The 20,398-nt window shown below is 35.2% G+C and overlaps 1 protein-coding gene across 1 annotated transcript; it reads right to left on the bottom strand.

The window, feature by feature from the left end:
- Positions 1-299: 299 nt before the first annotated feature.
- On the bottom strand, positions 300-3,235 carry LOC114255945 (Eukaryotic aspartyl protease family protein). Its single transcript, XM_028195481.2, has 2 exons — positions 2,683-3,235; positions 300-1,941 (listed from the first exon to the last, which is right to left on the bottom strand). The coding sequence occupies exons 1-2, from the start codon at positions 2,846-2,848 to the stop codon at positions 674-676; spliced, it is 1,434 nt and encodes a 477-aa protein (XP_028051282.1). The 5' UTR covers positions 2,849-3,235; the 3' UTR covers positions 300-673.
- Positions 3,236-20,398: the final 17,163 nt, after the last annotated feature.

Genomic DNA, 20,398 nt, shown 5'->3' with positions numbered 1-20,398 from the left:
ATTTAGTCCAATGTGTTCCTAGCATTGCTGGTTCATAGCCACAAAGAGACTCTAGCAGTTTGGTTTTTATTTTTATTTTATTCAACTCCCTGACAAATTTCCTCCACCCTGCCACCACCAGCGCCATCACTAACATAACCAATTAAAAAAAAAAAAAAAATCATGAAAAATATTTTTTGTCGGAAAATGTATCCACCAAAACAAACGGCGAATGTCCCATTTGATTTTCAAGAAAAGAAAAGGAAATGAAATGAATTCCAGGTACCTTACAACAAGCTACTTGAATAGTTGCCCCACCATTTTACTGAGCATTGCCAATATAGCTACCTGACCTGCTCTTATTAAATATATGCATTTAGGATACAGATTTGAAGGCAAACAAATACATAACTTGATTGTTTATCTCTCTCTCTCTCTCTCTCTCTCTCTCTCTCTGCATAATACAATTCCATCTGTTACAAATAAACACTCAAGAAAATCACAAATTGCATTGATATGTTCTATACCATCCCCCAACAGATAATATAGAAATCTATATATGATTTTAAAAGACAAATTAAATTACATCTTGCAAGACCTACATCTATTATGCTTGCCAACGGGCCACTTGGCTTGGATTCAATCAAATATATTATATTCACAACAAAACACTCAATGATGCTTCTGATCTTTTTCATATGAAACTGCAAGTCTCTTTCGCGAATCCTAACTTAGATTCCTTAGTATCATACACAACCCTTGTGTTTCTTTGCTGAAAATTCCCAATAATTGCAGTGTCATCTTCGTATACCAAGCTCGCGAGTGCCAAACAGACCTGCGAAGCATCGGTCTTGACAATATAAAAAATCCCCATAACATCCACACTCAGCTCAGCATTCCCTTCAAATTGCATCACTATTGTAGGAATGTTCACTTCTTGAAATCCAGAAAGGTTAAAACAAGTGTCCAAGATTGAAAACCCCGGGGCTGTAGGAAACCCAGAAAACTGTTTCACAAACTCAGCTTTCAAAGCACTGTAAATCGATGGTGGAAGCCTCGTGATGACCGTGCCTGAATCAATCAGTATTCCACCATTGCCAAAACTTGGAGCTTTTAACGCTACGCCACCAATACTAATTCCAGTGAGGTTGAGAAAGTAGAAATTGGAGAGCTGTGGATTTGGGACCATTCTAGTGGAAGAAATTGGTGTTGAATTCTTGTAAACCGACGAATTGCCACCTAAAATTAGAGAACCTGAGGCCTGATCATCAGTAGAAGGCAGACAGTACGAAAAAACACCCCCAAAAAGGCCAGAAGTTTGAGAAACCAGTGAGAGATCACTCCTTCCAAGACCCATTAGCCCTGAAGCTCCCCCAAATAGACCCCTATTGTTTCTTCCACACCCAAACACAAAATTGTCCATTGGGGTGGTCCCAAGATTGAGCCGGTCACGAGCTAGATCACCGCCTGTGTACGAGCCATCACCGTAACTAACTACATAGTCACAGGTTGGTGGGTTGGTTCCACAGTGTCCTGAATTGCCCGTGGCGAATTGGAGAGACTGGCAACTTGAGGAGTTACATTGGACAGATTGGTATGAAGGAGATGTGGAAGGGTTGAAGAGAGGTTCTTGTTGATTGTAGCATGATTTGCAAGGTTGGCATTGAACCCATGTCAAGTCACTTCCTGTGTCCACAATCACTGTCATGTTTCGACCGCCTAATTCAACTGTGACAATGTAGTTTAGAGTCTGGAGTTTGATTCCTGAAGTTAGAGGGATTTGAGTCTGTGGGAGGTCTTGGATTTGTGTAGAGAATGTGTTTTTGATCTGGGATTGTAGTGATCGGACACGAAGATCATCAGAAATTAAACGTTTCTGAAGCTTTTCGTTCCAGTTTTTTATGGGTCCAGAACAGTAGTCCCTGTGCTTCATTTCCAATATAGTGGCACCATTCTCTCTCCCTAAAATTTCACACAAAATGTGAAACTCAGTTTAAGTTTGTGAGCAGTATATCTAATAACAATAATTGATATTTTTGCAGCGATTTATCATTAACTTCAAGGGGGGAAAAAAAAAAACAACATATAAAGAAAAATGATTCAACTTCTCGCCAATTTGGATAGTCGATTCAGTCCAGCGACAGCTTTACTCAACTGGACCATCAACTAACAGGAGAAAATCGTGTTCATGAAAAATAAAAAATAAAAATCAACAATAAAAGTATGGACCCAGAACTCATACATCAAAATTTATCCAAGAAAACAATGTGTGGACTAAATTGAATTTCACACTTACTGTTTTTGGATATCATTTTATGCACGGATTATGTGTCCGTAGTATTGTTCTATATCTTCTGGGTATCCTTGACTTAAAAGGAATTAAAACAACACAACTTATGTAGAATTGGAGCCAATTAAATCACATATGCCAACATTAGATAACACAAACCACAATGTGGAACAAAGTGAAGACAAGATAAGGTTTATGTTACTAAAGAAAGTCCCCACTCTAATTGACTGTAAATCTATGTGTGTGTGAGAGAAAGAGAATTAATTAGCATAAAGCACAAAAAGCAGTTATAGATAACAGATCCCAAAGTTAAGAGAGCTATAATTAATCAATAAATAAAGCTAAAGCCAAGCTTAACGGGGCTATAGTAAGACAAGCTTTTGAACTCTCTTTTCTTTTTAGCTAAGACTCACTTGATTTCTGAGAAGAGCAACTTGGAATGCCATTGTCACTGTGCTGATTCCACTGTAATGTGTGCAGTGAGAGTACATTCTTCTTCTCTACAAAATTACCAACACTGAGCTCAATTAGGAGAAGAAGTGAGAGCATCAATGGCAAGAGAGAGGTTGATTCTACCATTGTAGAGGATAGTGAAGAAAGATATGAAATGGGTTACAGAGAAAGAGAGAAAAGGAGTAGCATAGAGAGAGAGAGAGAGAGAGGGAAGGGAAGGAGAGATTCTTGGGAGTTGGAGTTTGGCATGAGAACAAAAGAGAGGGGGCTGGCTATAGAGGACCCACTGTTGCATGAGAAATTATTGGGGTTTCACGTGCAGATTATACTTGAAATAAAATAAATAAATAAATAAAATGTTTTCTACGTTTTGATGGTTGGTTGGTTGGGTGGGCTTTCATGAACTTGTGATAATCAGAGATTTTATTGGCTGGTTGAGCTTTCAAAGATAAGGACTCACACCTGTTCACGGAATCACCCCCATAATAACTTTTTATACCACTATGAAGAGAGAGAGAGAGGGAGAGGAGAGAGAGATGAGTGTTTTTGAAATTTTCATATAATTCAGTGGTTAAGATTATAAAAAATCAAAAAGAAAAAAGAAATAGAAAATTTTGGGAACAATAATCTTTCAATAGTGAATAATTTGTTTCTATCTTATATACAAGTTCGTTTATTAACAACTCCCCTTATCCACGGAATCAATTGTCACAATTTGAAAAAGGAAGAAAAACATTTTAAAAAATTTTGAGTCCTCAAATTAGTGTTTATATTTTTTTTTGTGTCCCACAGTCACCACCATGTTATCCATAATTTTAATCAATCACAGCCGACTAACTCAATAGAAATGCTCTCAACGTCTTACTTAGGTGGCACACACCTTCTCGTGAAAGGGAAAGGTTATAGGCCTCACTTTAATTGAATTGGCTGATCATGATTCATCGTAACCGTTGATGGTGATACTAGATTCCATATAAATCGGAGTTGTAAATAGTTTTATTTTTTATTTTTAATGTGGCATGCATTCAGTTTGGAATACACTGTTTGTTTGGTTAATTCACTTGGGTCATGTTTGGGATGTACATTTGACAACATTGTTTGACAGAAAATTATTCAATACTCCCGGATCACCACGGATCACCACGTGTCCATACTCCAACCCAATTACCAATTATTTATCTCTATGTTGTTCTGCAATCCCCAACATAAATCGTGGACCCTTGCATCTCTTCACCAATTAAAACATTATGGAATACCACGTGTCCATACTCCAGGAGGACTGAATAATCACCCTTGTTTGACATACAGTGTATAGAATGTTACTCTTCAACCATTAGATTTGGGTTTGAGAAATTTATATTTAAAGATTGATTTATCAAGGTTGTATTTGGGATATGATTTTAGATACAAAGAGGTAGGTAAATGTAAATTAATTATAATAACATTTTACGCACTTTCACTCTTTTCTAAAAAAATATTTCTACCCAAATATATCCTCCAAAAGGATTAAAGTTTAGAAGTTGAATCTCTTGCAATAATGTTCGGAGGGACTTTTGATATTGATATTTGGCCCACGGAGGGCAAAGAGCCAAAGAACAACATTATCTCACTCCATTATAGTATGACAAAATACCTATTTAGGTCCATATCCATTGATGAGATGAATAGCAATTCCCAACAATGTGAGATATTTTTCTTGTAAAATCACACACACACACAAATATATATTTTTATTTTATCTAATCATTTTAGAGCATTTCCAATATACTTTTTAGTGAAAGTATTAGAATTCAGCCAAAATAGTATGTGGAAGCGATAATAGAGCGGGCATATTATGAGTGGAGGAGCCTTTCAAGTATATTAATCAAGTTTTGAGTAGCTAAAGAGACAATGTAAAGCAAGTTTAATAATTCTTTTTATTTTTTAATTGTTTTAGTTAATATAAATATACATTTAAATGGATCTCACTCTTATATAATACTTTAATGATAAGATCAGAACACACACTCACTCTTTAAATTAACAAACGTTAAACACACAAAATTTTGTCACTTTTCGGTCATGTAACATATTTTAACACCGATTTTTGGTCAACTCATTGGATATGCTCTTACTAGTGTGTACTCTAACAAGGTCATTTATAGTTAAATCAATTTTCAAAAGAAAAATGTTATATGTACAAAATAAAACATGTAACATTTTTTACGTCATGCCACGCAGTCATGTGCAATGGTAAATGGTTAAATTCATCTTACTAGGTAAAAGATAATGTCTTTGTCTAGTTTCTATGAGCTCTCTAATTATAGCTATTAGCTTCCTTATGGATGAGGTATAATGAATGACATGTCACTTGGGAGATGTTTGGGGTGCAGTTTTTTCTTTTTTTAAAAAAATAAATAAATAAATAAATAAAATCGGTTAAATAAGTTTAAAAGTTTTTTAAAAAAAACTAGTTAAAAATGTTAAAAAAACAACTCAACTTTTTCACTCACAAAAGCAATTTTTTTAATACTTTGTCAAACATAATAATTTTTTTAACTTCTAAAACGTCAAAAAATTTAAAATACAGAAAAAAAAAAAAAAAAAAAAAAGAAGAAGAAAGAAAGAAAGAAAGAAGAAGAAGAGTCAATTTCAAACTTCTTCTTTAAATTTGTTGAAGCACAAATTTATAATTATATTTTAACAAGGTAAAATGCCTAATAAGTAACCATATAAATAAGGAAATGGGGTGGCTCCTATAAACTTGGCACAGCCTGAGCTAGAAATTTCATCGAGAGGGCCAAAATGCGGGTAAAAAAAATTTAAAAAAATAAAAATTGAGTTAATTTTTAATACATTATTAACTGAAGATCATTTTTTATCTAAGAGTTTTCTGAAAGAAATATTTAATAAAATAAATAAATTTGATCTATCATTTTTTTAATTCTTTTCTAAAATTTTGAATTAGTAATTAGATCTCAGTAAATGATCAATTAGATCACCGTTTTAAGTCATTTTGTTTATTAACATTATCTAGTAAATAAACAAATAAATACCTCTTTGATTTTTTAAATAAAAAATATAATATGTACCTCTTGTATAAATAAAATTGATATTATTAACTTACATGTGAAACAATTAGAAATCATCTCATTATATATTTGTGAAATATTAATAAAATAGAGAGTTACTAAAGTAATTTTCATAAAATTAGAAGCTATCTTTTACAAATTTTACAAATAATAATGAAATATAGGTAATAGTATAATTTTGATAAACTTGGGGGCCATGGCTACCTCCTGTCCCTATGTAAATCCGCCTCTTGGCACAACAATCACGGTTGTGCATTTGTTGGGACTCAGTTTGAGTCTTATCTCGATAATTTAAATTGCTTATTTTTTAAATTTATTAAGTTGATTAATATTGATAGCATTTTAATTAGATTATATTTATATTCAGGTTAACATTCAGAATCACATCTATCATTTTTTTTTCTAAACATAAAAATATATTCTAAAAAATTATTAATATTTAATATTTACTCGACCAAAATGACTATTGTGCTAAGCTCACAGAAAACTTCCTATAAATAAGTTGTTGAAGAGTTGGTCTTAACATTTTTCTTTCACACCATAAATATCTACGTACGTTGTTAGGCATTGGAATGACACAAGTACGAATGTTTTATTATTGGTTAAATTACAAATACACCCAGAGGGGACTATACAGTCTAGGGTGAACACCTTGATTTTTATTTTTTTTAATATTATATATATGTGTGTGTGTAATTTAGCACAAAGTTCTATGTTGATCACTCTAACATACTTTTCTGAACACCCAACCCAGTTACTTTTCTGAACAACCAACCCAGTTGAACATCCATCCAGCCCACTTTCTTCAACACCCAACCCAACTCCGTCCATAAGTTTTTAATCAATATATATTTGTGAAGTGAACACAGAGTATGCTTTAGAGTTTTGTTTTCTCAGTCTATGCAAAGCATCTCTTTGACAAAATTATCCATGTACTGTATTTGTTTATCTTAAATCTTATGTTTAATTTTGTTCACAATTTATTGACCAATTAAAAACTTATTTTTTAACTTATTGTACAAATCAACCATAGAGAACTTAGACTCTATAACAAAGAAAAAAAATTCATTTTATCATGGATTTTTTTCTTTTTTTGAATATTCTTAAAAAAAAATTAGAGAATTGACCCACTTTTCAAACTATTTGAAAAACTAACCCACTTTTGAAATCGCATTTTGAACATGCAATTGCATGTTCAAAATGCGATTTCAAGTCGACATGGCCAACGACGCGCTGATGTGGTAAGTTAAAATCACATGTTGAAAATGCAATTTCAAGTTGACAATGCTTCTATTGCGCTAACGTGACAAGTTAAATTATATTTTCAACATAAACCCGCATTTTCAAAATGCAATTTTAAGTTGCGCAATTACAAAACACATTCTGAAAATGACATTTAAAATTAAAATTCAGAGATTTATTAGTTGCTCCCTACTCATCAACAAACGTGAGCCCTGTAGGGAGAAATATAGGTCTCTTCACCAGCTAGCAATCAAACACTAGAAAAAAAATATTAAACATTGAAAAGACAATTTCAACGTTGTTCCAGGACTGTAAATGAAACCAATGGATGATAATAAGCCAGTTTGTCATCTTTGGGACTAGACTAGAACCATTAAAGAGCTGTTTGGCTTAAAAAATAACACGTCTAACCAAAAAATAGGGATCAAGGTCTGGATGCAAGAATTCAAAGATGTGTTCTATCACCACTAGTTCCAAAAGCTTTAGTTGTTAACAAATGGGCCAAACAACACCCTCTCTCACATGCAATCTGTCTTTTATATGGAGATACAAAGATCTATACGTACAAAGATTTTCAAATACAAACTAGAGAAGAAAGGATATAAACTTGAATATGCAATTTTAAATTGTGCAATTACAAAACCCATTCTGAACATGACATTTGAAATTGAAGTTCAGCAATTACTTGACAAACTAAAAGCCCTTTTGTTTCAACATTTTTTAACATACATAGTAAAACTATTCATATTATTTTAGTACATATAAATTTTTATTCATATCAAATCATCGCTTTTTTTTTTTACACATACATAATTACACATAATTTTTTTTTTTACACATACATAATTACACATATAAATAAAAATTTCACATACATAATTTTCTTTTTTTACATTTGGGGAATTGACCAGTAAATCCCATATTGTGGACTTGTAATCCATAAGGTCCTGAATGTTTTCTTAGTGACTGGGTAGTCCCTTAATTTGTTTGTTGACAGTTTTGTCACTGCTAGTATTATTGATTGACATTTGGTGTGGGTTTGTATGAGATAAGGTGAATGGGTGTTTGTATGTCACGCTGATCGAAAAAGCACACTAATACTTTTTTTAATTTAGTAAGTGTGTAACACTCAAAACATGAGACGTGGGTTATGACGTGAACACAAGTAATTTGACACTTTTTTTGTTTTTTTTTTTTTTTGTGACGTGGGTTGTGACGTGAACACAAGTAATTTGACACACACACACACACACACATATATATATATATATATATATATTTTTTTTTTCTTTGTGACGTGGGTTGAACACAAGTAAGGGTGCCTGTGTTTCACGTTACCGGAAAAAGCGTACTAATATTGTTTTAATGTTTCGAAGTATGGGCAAAGTAGATGTGTGTGTGTGTGTGTGTGTGAACTAGATGTGCGATTGTAAACACAAAGTACCACACTGCTTCGTAAGTGAAGGACCACACTGCCGTAAGTGTGGTGTGAAGGAGCACACTGCCGTAAGTCTGGGTCTCTATTCCGTAAGTGAAGGACCACACTGCCGTAAGTGTGGTGTGAAGGACCACATTGCCGGAAGTGATGGTGGCATGTGTAGCAACGTTTCATCATTCCCATTTGGGTATGCCACACCCGTTTGGACCACCGATTCACATTCAAATCTTCATCCCAAAACGGTAACCACATCTTCATTCTGCACTTGTGTCCATGAGTGCATGTGATGCTATGGTGTGAAGGATCACACTGCCGGAAGTGATGGCATGAGATAGTGGTCTGGGTCTCTGTTCCGTAGGCCACCATGATGCGAACGTGCGATGTGGCATCCAAATGTGTCGACTGCACTGCCGGAAGTGATAGTAACGTAGCATCGTTCGAAAACGAATCACACGAACAAACAATTGAAAATGGTGATGAACATCAACTGGACTGTCATTTTCTGAAAATTCGGATGTAAACGTATGACATACGAGATCACTGTGGGCTCTTGTGACGTATGTGACAACCGTGGGTGCCGTCCAACAATAGCCAAAACCTAATTTCATATTCAAAAGAAAACCCACTGCTTTCCCACTCCCTATAATTGTGGGATTCGACTACCAAACATGGCATCCACGTATCCCTCAATATCTGTTACTCCCACAATACCATCAATTGATTAACAAAAAGGACAAATTCGTCCAGCAAACAATCCAAAAAATTCAAAAAGGGACTTGGCTGACTAAAAGAACACAGCAGTAGGACTTGCCAATTTAATAGAAAAAACGTGGGACCATATAGTGCAACAGGTTGTGAAATGGGACTTTCTGATAATTTTCTCTTTACATTTTTATATTTCTTTTATAGAAAAATTAAATAATAAAAGAAAAACCCTCACGATTTGACATTGACAAGAATCTTGCATGTTACCAATGAAATCACATGTTGAGAATCTGATTTCAGTGTTTAGGTCAGAACTAGAGTAGAATGGCTATCACGAAAATTTCATTTCATGTGATACAAATAGTTTGTACTATTTGTTCACATGTTGAGAATTTAATTTGAAGGTTTGAGTCAAAACTAGGTCAAAGTGGCTGCTATAAAAGATTCAGTTTCACACAAAGCTATTGATAAATAGTGTAATTTGAAATTGTTGTAGTAAGTCATAAGTGAGAATTGAAATTGCATGTTCAAAATTCAATTTCATAGTAATCTTACTTGTTCAAAATGAGATTTAAACTAGCATAAAAAATTCCATATAAATAAAAATCATACATACATAATTTTTTTTTTTTACATTTTTATATTTCTTTTATGGAGAAATTAAATAATAAAATAAAAACCCTCACAATTTGACGTTGACAAGAATCTTACATATTACCAATGAAGTTACGTGTTGAGAATCTGATTTCAGTGTTTAGGTTAGAACATGATAGAATGGCTATCGTGAAAATTTCATTTCACGTAATACAAATAGTGTGTACTATTTGTTCACATGTTGAAAATCTAATTTGAAGTTTGAATCAGAACTAGGTCAGAGTGAGCACCATAAAGATTCAATTTCACGCAAAGCTATTGATAAATAGTGTAATTTGAAATGCAAATGCTATTAATAAAGATTCAGTTTCACACAAATGCAATTTCAAATAAAATTACATTTTGAGCATGCGATTTCAAGTGTGTCACTCAACATTATTATTGTTACAACATAAAAATAATAAAAAGAAAAAATTACAATATAGTAGGATAGAAAAAAAAAAATTCAAAAACATATAGTTTTTGTCCAAACCCACGTGGTTTCATGACAACTTTTCTAAACCCAAGCAATTTTGAAAGGAAATAAAAATCATAATTTAATTTTATCAAAGAAAATATAAAATTAATAAAATGATGTGGATTTAATTCACACTAAATTCTAAAAATCATAATTTAATTTTATCAAATTTTGCCTCATGAAAATTAATTACCCATGGCTTTAAGTTGTTTATGTAATGAAAAGTTTTATTAAATATACAGAGTCAATATTAATCAAATACTATGATTTTAAGTTATATGAACATTATGTAGACATATGTTGAAACTCATAAAATAATATGAAAAGACTTCATAACATACAGATAAAATAGTTACGATTATATTCTAAATATTATATCCTGACTAAAGGATTATTATGAAGGAATTTTATTATTTTTATTCCTCATCTGACATCTCAACATCTTATAATACTCGTTCATCCCTACTTCCATTCAAGTAAAATTTTGTTTCATGCATTAACCCATCATCAACACACTTAGTTACGAGTTGACAAGAGTGATATCAATTTAAACACATCTTCATTTGGTTAACTTCTTCACAATGCGTTGTAACTTCCTTTGCAGAAATTGCAAGGTATCGATGGACATATTCTTCGACCTCCTTTGAGGAATTCAAATATTCTTTTTGTCACATAGCTCCTGAAGAATATTTGCCTGGATAGATCGATATTGCCACTATGCTCTCACAGAATTCATGGTGGCCATTGTGTAACAAAGATTATGATTCAATGGATGTTCAAAATCATCATTTGAAACCCAATGGCAACCCATTGCGGTATATAAGTCACAAACAGTGTATCTCATAGTAAATTATTATACATAATCTTATAACAATATGTGGATACAACTGAGTTAGTTTTCACATACTAGTATATATTTATAGCAACTTAAAGTAGCTATGTTGTAACTAACAATTGCAAGCACAAGACACGAGTAGCAAACAATTGAAATTGCATGGCAGCAAAATCGCATATTGAAGATGCAATTTCATTTGAAACGCATATTGAAAATTCAATTTTAATATGCCACGATGGTAGTTCATGTCATCATAAAATTGAATTTGCAATATGCAATTTCAATTGAAATTACATGTTAAAAGTGCGATTTCAATTTAAAATCGCATTTTCAAAATGTGATTTCAAAAAGCAGGTTAGTTTCACAAATAGTTTAAAAAATGGGTCAATTCTCTGAATTGTTTTTTTTTTTTTTTAGAATATTAAAACATAAAAATCTTTTATCATGCTAGTGATAAATACCAAATATATTTATGTAAATTTTTTTATCTACATTTAATTTTTTGAAACTATAATATCAATATATTAGAATTTTATTTTTTATTTATTTATTTCTATGTGATTTGAAAAGTCTAAAAAAAATTAAATTTTTGAATGTCTATCCTGAAAAAAATTCCTAGTCACCCACTATGAATGCCTTAAAAAAAATTTCTCGAGTCGCCACTAAATACACCATTGAGGTTTGTTTACAATACATATTGTCTCCTTTGAAAAATTACAAATACCCATTGTCATAATTTTTTATTTAACATAATTAACTAAGAAACAAAATTCCTAATTGTTGTCCTATACAGTAATAAAATTACTTAAATTATTAATTAAAATATATTTTGACATCATTAAATACGGGGAGGACTTACGTGTAAGTCCTAATAGGTAGACTTATTGTTCAATAGGTCATATGATAATTAATGTCATTTTCATCAAATACTATGAAAAAATGTCATTAATTGTTAATTTCCAGCAACAGTTTGAAAATTGTCACAAAAAATATCACTAATTATAAATTTTAGTGACAGTTTAAAAAAATCGTCAAAAAAAATTCACTAATTTTCAACTTTCAGCGACAGTTCAAAAAATTCATCATAGAAAAACGTCATTAATTGTACGTTTTACGACAATTTATAAAAATAGTGACAAAAAAAAATCACTAATTATCAATTTTTACCGACATGTGCAAAAAATCGTCACAAAAATTATTTTTAGCCACTATTTTATTAGAACTTATTTTCAATCGGACTTGATGGGAAGTCTAACTATTAAGACTTATTGATAGTTTACCCTAAATACTATTAATTGAGTCGATAATTTATTATAAAAAAGATCATTTTTTATGAAATTAAAAACTTTAGTGTGTAAGATGTAATTTTTAAAAGCACGATAAATAAGTTGTATTTTGAGCAAATTTTAGTGGGTGGGTGTATTTATAATTTATTTTTTTTTATTATTATTATTATTATTATTATTAGATGATATGACTAATAAGCATACTTTAAACACAAGTGGGAAGTGGTAGGTGTCCTCTTGCCTCCCCTTGCTCATTAGAACCTTTCAAAATTTACCTACTACCGTACCATGCAATATAACAGGACACAAATTTCAGCTCCAAATGGTTGGTCAATCAGTAAAATCTTCTGTATAAAATTTAAGGTTTTAAATTTGGATAATTTCAGCTCTAAATGATTGGTTGAGCAGTAAAATCTTGTGTATAATATTTAAGGTTTGAAATTTGAATGATTTTAAAGTTGTGTTTGAATTATAAATTTAAATAGAAATTTAAAAATGGAAAGGGTAAGAAAAAAAAAAAATTGGCAAAATGTAAGTGAAATGCATTAGAGTAACTTGAAAAAAAAAACAAAAATAAAACAAAAATAAAAACAAAATGGTAGGTAAAATGTAGTTAAAATGCATTAGAGTGACTCAAACACCTTTTTTCTTTTCTTTTTTTCTCAAGTCCTGAAATTAGTCTAAGTGCGTTCAAATTGATCCGAATATCTAATTATTAAAAAAAAAAAAAAAAAAAAAAAAAAAAAAAAAAAAGCCACAGCACAAAATTCATGATTGATGTAATTGTATTGATGTATCAACTGTGTCAATTGCATTGTATTACTTAAGTTGTTGGTGCAGTTTGTATAACTGTACTAATTACTACCCTTTTTGGCCAATGGTTCAGGTTTGTGCTGGCCACTAGTAGCCCCCACTTATATGCCGACCTTGTTGCAGGTTACAGTTGTTCGTTCATGAATTTTCAATTGAATAATGCTTGGGACCCCTTTTGGGGGTCACCCCCTCACCCCTTTGTCACGTGACGGGTGGTGATTGGAGGAGCAGGAAAAAAAAGAAAAAGAAAAAGTAACCAATGAGAGAAAGAGGGTCAAAGGGAGTGGGGGAAAAGGGGATGAATCATTGTTGTTTTCAATTATGTAAAAAGCTTCTTTGTCACGAGACACCTCCCATCTTACAGAAAATTTAACCACCTTCCTCAAATGAATAAATAAATTACAGCGTTAAGATTTTATGTCCTAACTCTGTATCCCATCCCATGCTCCAGACATGCTACGGTCTCTGTTTAGAAAAGAGGATGAAGAATTGATGTTGCAAATTTTTTTTTGGCTTTTTTAGCAGCGTTATATCTATACAATTTCTTTTCTCCACTTCACGATCTCTTTAATGAGATGGTAAGATAGAATACATGTTAGGAAAGTTTTGAGAAAATATTATAATGTGGATCAACTTTTCAAATTTTGCTTCTCACATCATTTGGCGGGAGAAACTTGTGTGAATAAATTATTTTTCTTTGGTTTTTTTTTAAGGGTAAATTATAGTTTGTCCATTTAATGTTTGACCACTTTTTCACTTTCACCCTTAAATTTTTTTTTATTTTTTTATTTTGACCTTTCATGTTTCAAAAATTTTCTAATTTACTCCTAAAACTAACTTCTGTTAAAAATTAGATAGAAAATGATACATTATATATAATATACACTTCTGACACAAATTCAAATCCCAGTATAGTAATTTATTTCTTATGTTATGTGTGTGAGTAATTTTCTGACCACACCGTCCGCCTAGTAATCAGCTGGAGAGCACCGGCAGAATAGATGGCTTCAACAGACCTATAATAAAAAGAAAAGGCTCCGGCAGTGGCTCTTCCACCCGGGGGCACTCCGACGATCAAGTCAGTATATCTCTCAAAGATAAATCAAGTGCTTAAACTCACAGGCTTGAGTATAAAACTGCATACCTTAGACCCACGGGGTACCTTTCTTTTATAGTTTACTAAATCCAAGTCCCACTAGAAGTCTGACTTCTATGGACTCCAATTCAATACTGACTTGGACTCTTCAAGAGATAAAGATAAAACTCCCTAAGAGTTTTATCCTTATCTTGGCTAAGTCTTCTCTTTACTCTAGGACTCTTGTCCCTTATCCGCTTATCTCGGATTCCGATATTTTCGGAGATCACCTCGGCCTTGCCTAGGTAACCTCGGCATAACTACCAGGACACGTGGCACCTCGACTGATACGTCGGCATCACCATGCCACGTGTTGGTTTTCAGAAAATACATCCCCACAACTGCCCCCTAGGTTCTATTACCTCGGCATTTTGAGGTGATGGAACCTATATCTGTATTTTCTTCCAGTACCTCGGTGTGAGAACTCTTCGGCCGAGATCATTCATTTTAGGCTGACATACCTTCATCAAAGAACAAGAACTCAAACAAACTCCTCTACGCATATGAGCTGTCATGCACCTTTTCTCAACCGTTCCCCTCACGTGCTTTATCCTTATTGGCCCGTGTCTGTGACACGCCTGAAAACTGTATTTCACCCATCTACGCCGTCTGACGTGTGCGTTGCTCCAGGCGTAATAAATGCCCTACTTTTGCCGCCGTTTCAAGTTTGTTTACAAAACTTTTCCCCCTTTCTTTTCGTCTCTTTACTTTTGTTTTCGATTTCCTGGCTTTCTCTCTCTTAAACTTTCTCAAATCCGCCATTGCTCTAGCTCCAAGCTCTGCAACCGTCTTCATTCTCCCTTTGAAGTTTTTGCCGTTCCATCGTGTCTGCAACCGCTGCCTTACCTCGGCGACCTTTTATTCCGGCTTCATTTGTTCTGGTAAGCCTCTGTTCCTCTTATTCCCGATTTTTTTTATGTGCTTTCGTTTACTTACTGCCATTATTACGCCGTTCAAACGTTTGATTTGCTGAACTATTCATCTGGATGCCTCTTTTCCATGATTTTACTCATATCTTGAACACTTGCACTGTTTTAATACTTTTCTTGCCACTGTTCTTGACCTTTTTACTTCTGTATTTCTTTCGCTTTTGAGAACCATACCTCTGTTCTTCGTTTCTGAAACGTCATTTCTTTGTTTCTTGTTTTCTGTTTTTCCTTTCCAGATCTGTGCCTTTGATCTTCATCTTCATAGTTCTTAGGCTTGGGATTTGTTTGTAGAACCTTTAATTTAGGGAAAACTGAAACAATCCTTACCAGCATATACCTAGGGTTTCGCCGAGGTCCTGATAACCCCTTAAGAACACCTTTCTTTCTGAAACCTAGCCCTCTGTTTTTAGGTCAACGTTATGGGTATGTGGAGACATAGGGTAGATACTCCAACCAAACTCGAGTACTTTAGGCGGGAGTTCTCTATTCCTGCCGATGTCCATCTGAGGCTAGCTGAAGATAATGACTCTATCATGTCCACAGATGATTCAATGCCCTTTCCTATAGTAGCCTTTACTGAGTGTGAACTCCGGCTCCCACTTAACATTCTTTTTCGCGAAATTCTTCACTTTTACAAATTGAACCCTATGCAACTTGCCATAAACTCTTATCGAATGATTTTTGGTATCATAGCCCTAGCTAGGTTGGAGAATGTTAGGATTACCCTTGCCGATGTACAATATTGTTATACCATGTGCCCCCTTAACCTGAAGGAAAAAGGTTATGTCTACTACCTCAAGCCGAGGTCTACTGAATTCAAAATTGTAGCCGACCTCCCGGACTCCAACAAGGGAGCCGGGGATAACTTTGTCATTGCTTCGGGAAATTGGGAATTTGGTCCAGACGAAGATGTTCACCTCTACCCTCTTCCTCGAGCAGTTAAAGAGGGCAAGGGTAAGAGCCCAGCGTCAATATTTAGTTATTTCTTTTCCAAGTCTTCAAAACTTTGTCTGTTTTTAATGTCTGTTTGTTTGTCCTGCAGATCTTCATCAACCACCAAAAAACTTCCGCCAATCCTTCTTCCCAGGAAAAGATTTAAAGAAGCTCCTAGATCTTCCAATCCACAAGCGCAAGGCTCCCCTGTTACTGAATTTTATTCCGACATACAAATCCACATTGCCCGACGTCCCAAAAAGAAAGAAGAAGAGCCTATCTCCTCCCTCTGCTACCACTCTGCAAACAGCATCAACATCTCGGGCTGACCAAGGGTCAACCTCTGATCCAGCCGACCAACCATCAACTTCAGCCCCATACTTAATCCCGATACCAGAAAGAAAACGTCGGCGACGACTCGTCAAGACTGCTGAGATGGGTCGCCCGAAGCCTGTTGCCCAAGATCTCTTAGCCGACCTTCCCACGGATGTTGACGCTCAACCGACGCAAACCATGCCCCCACCGAAGCCGAAGAGAATTAAGAAGGCTCAGCCCAAGGCCAAAGCTGCTGAGATTGAGGCTGAGGATTCTCTGCCCATCTCTAAACTGGCTGAGAGTAAGAAGACTTCTTCTGCTTCTGCAAAAAGGTCTGCTGAAAACCCACCCTCTGAGTCCACACAGACAAAAAAACCAAGGTCGGCCTCAGCTACTACCTCGGGGTCCAAGAAACCGGATGTCCCTTGGGCTCCCAAAATTACCTTGGAAGATAGGCCAATTATGTCCAATGAAAGCGCCGACGACATAAACATCGGCGTTGCCCTCAGTACGGCGTTGTTTCTTCCGGGTGACCTCGAGCGAAATGCTGAGTACAGTGAGTATGAGAACTATGCTCTAATGCTCCAGCACTCCGTTCAAGTAAGTGTTCCTGCTTGGTACTTTTTCTTCCATTCTGTTTTGTGCTTAAAAATATTTTCTAACACTTCTCTTTTCTTTCAGGCCATCCAGCATGCCCACTCATTTTCAATGCAATCTTTCCAGAATCGAGAGAAGCTGGTCGACCTGAGGAGGGAGGTTTCTGCCCTCAAAAAGGAGAATAAAACCCTTCTTTCAAAAATGAAAAAGCTGGAAGACCAGGCTGAGGCTGCCACCAAAACCCAAACCTTAGCCGAGGAAAAGGCCGAATCTGCTGAAGCCATCAAGACAGTTGCTGAATCCCAAAAGAAAGAGGCCGAGGCGAGAGCGGCCCAGGCCGAGAAGGAACTTCAGGAAGCCTTGGCCACAAAGGAAGCCAAAATCAAAGAGGTTGATGAGAAGGCATATGCTCAGGGCGTGGCCGACGTCACTGAGGATTACAAGCTTCAAGTCAGGCAGGCATGCAACAAGGGATTTTCCCTTGGTTGGATGTCCTTGATAAAAAAAACTTGATCTCCCTGTTGACTCGCCTTTCCACAATGCCGATGTTATTCCTCTCCCATTTCCTCCTCTTCCACCTCCAAGTCAGGCCGAAGAAGAATCTGAGTCTGAGTCTGAAGCTGAGGATGAGGATAACAATGATGATGAGGCCTTGGTGAGGAAATCCAAGAATGCTGCTGAGGCCAAGTCCCCTCCTCCAACTGAGCAAGTCATGGACTTAACCTTGGATGAAGAGGGTGATGAGGTTGGGAAGGCGCCCAAGGAAGCTGTTACAGGGCAATTATCATCCGACCTTCTCTTAGCTGAAAGAAGTCTTGACAAAACGCTTGCAGAGATTGATGCCGAGCTGGCTGCAGAGAAGGCTGCCGAAGTAGTTTCCCAGGAATCAGCCGAGTTCTAGACCCAAATCGCTCCTGAAACTGAGGAATCATAACTTTGGATGTCTTCCGTACTCTTTTTGTTTCTTTGGATAATATAAGTTTTTCTGTACTTCTGGTTTTAAAACAATGTAAGCTCTTCTAGTTAGCTGATGTATCTTCTGCTTCTGTTGAATACAACTTTATTTCTGGTTGGCCGTAGTGCCTTCTTTGTATACAATTGTAACTGTTTTCGTCTGAACGCTTTAATCTTTAATTTCTCTTAATTACGTCTGTCTGATTCTATACTTGGAATATTTTGCATGCCTTTCCATTTTGCCTCCTTTGTGCAATCTTCTCGGGGTTACGTACCTCGGGTACAATAACGTTTTACTTCGGCAAGATACAAACCTGCAAACTCTTCATAAATTCCAACAAGTGTTTAACATATACTATTCAATGTTAACTTTACAAGCTTCTTCTCAAGTTTCAACAAGTATTTAAACAGTGATCTCGGTCTAACCTACTTGTAAATTGCTACAAATATATACTGTAAATTTTTTTTCTCAAGTAATAACAATGATCAACTTGTAAATTGTTATAAATTTCAACAAGTGTTTGAGCAATATACTTAGCTTTTACCTCAACCTGTAAATTGTTGTATATTTCAACAGATGATCACATGTCGGCTTAACATTATCTTGTAAATTGCTACAAATTTCAACAAGTGTTAAGCATCTTCTTTGGTTGGATCAACCAGTAGATTACTATAAGTGTGCAAACTATAACCTCGGCTTCACTTCGACTTGTAAATTGTTACAAATTTCAACAAGTGAAGAGAAACAGTAATCTCGGCTTAACTTCAACTTGTAAATTGCTACAAATTTCAACAAGTGAAGATAAGGAATCAGCTTAACTCCAACTTGTAAATTGCTGCAAATTTCAACAAGTGAATTAAGGAATCAGCTTAATTCCAACTTGTAAATTGCTACAAATTTCAACAAGTGAATTAAGGAATAATCTCGGCTTAACTTCAACTTGCAAATTGCTACAAATTTCAACAAGTGAAGATAAGGAATCAGCTTAATTCCGACTTGTAAATTGCTACAAATTTCAACAAGTGAATTAAGGAATAATCTCGGTTTAACTTCAACTTGTAAATTGCTACAAATTTCAACAAGTGAAGATAAGGAATCAGCTTAATTTCGACTTGTAAATTGCTACAAATTTCAACAAGTGAACTACGTGTCTCTGTCTTCTCTCTGCCCCCAATGTGAACCTGAGTTCTACTTGGGTTCTCATTATTCATGTCTTAAAAAACACCAATATGTAACTTTATCACTCATATGTGTTTTAAAGAAAAAGGAAAAAGATTTTATTAATGACATCGGCCAAAAATTCTGCACATCTAATGATAGAAGAATTTCAAATTACAAGTGTTCCAAGGTCTTGGCAGTGCTTTGCCCTCGTTATCTTCTAGCCGATAAGCACCATTGCCTAATACCGAAGAAATTCTATAGGGTCCTTCCCAGTTTGGGACAAGCTTGCCCTCTCTGGGATCTTTCTTGTTGCCGACGACTTTTCTCAGGACTAGGTCGCTGACTTGAAAATCTCTTGGATTGACTTTCTTGTTGTAAGCTCTAGCAAGCTGTTGCTGGTATACTGCGAGTTGAATTGCAGCTTTCTCTCTTCGTTCTTCTAAAAGATCCAGATCTCGGGCTAAGAGTATGTCGTTGGTGTCATTCTCTACTCCCTGGGTCCTGATCCCTGGGATGCCGATCTCTAATGGGATGACAGCTTTTGTGCCATAAGCCATGGCAAAGGGGGATTCCCCTATTGATCTTCTCGGCGTAGTCCGATATGCCCAAAGCACGTTGGGCAATTCGTCTACCCACTTTCCTTTTGCTGCCTGCAACCTCTTCTTTATTCCATCCAAAATTACTTTGTTGGATGCTTCTGCTTGACCGTTACTTTGGGAAAAACTTGGTGTTGAAAAGTAATTCTTGATCTTCAATTTCGTACAAAAGTTCTTGATAAGTTTGCTGTCAAACTGTGTTCCGTTGTCGGCAACTATTGCTCTTGGAATCCCAAATCTGGTGATAATGTTTCTCCATATAAAGTTCTTGACGTCCACATCTCGGATTTTGGCAAGAGGTTCTGTCTCTATCCACTTTGTAAAGTAATCTGTTGCCACCAGCAAGTATTTTCTCTGCCCAGTTGCCTGGGGAAGTTTCCCAACCAAATCCATGGCCCATTGGCAAACGGCCAAGGGCTGGATACTGGGTTTAGGTCAGCAGCTGGCTGATGTATCAATGGTGCAAATTTTTGGCATTGTTCACACTTCTTTACGTAGGCTTCAGCATCCTTCTGCATGTAGGGCCACCAATACCCCTGGGTAATGGCCCTGTG

This window comes from Camellia sinensis, chromosome 15 (genome assembly GCF_055761805.1).
Source record: "Camellia sinensis isolate YWXY chromosome 15, ASM5576180v1, whole genome shotgun sequence".
NCBI lineage: Eukaryota > Viridiplantae > Streptophyta > Magnoliopsida > Ericales > Theaceae > Camellia > Camellia sinensis.
This window is presented reverse-complemented; position numbering and strand designations above follow the sequence as displayed.

What these genes read in the sequence shown, in the direction of transcription:
- LOC114255945 (XM_028195481.2), bottom strand. Translation starts at nt 2,848, where the DNA reads ATGGTAGAATCAACCTCTCTCTTGCCATTGATGCTCTCACTTCTTCTC. An exon ending in TTGCTCTTCTCAGAAATCAA is followed by an intron (nt 1,942 to 2,682) that starts GTGAGTCTTAGC and finishes GTGAAATTTTAG; the next exon opens with GGAGAGAGAATGGTGCCACT.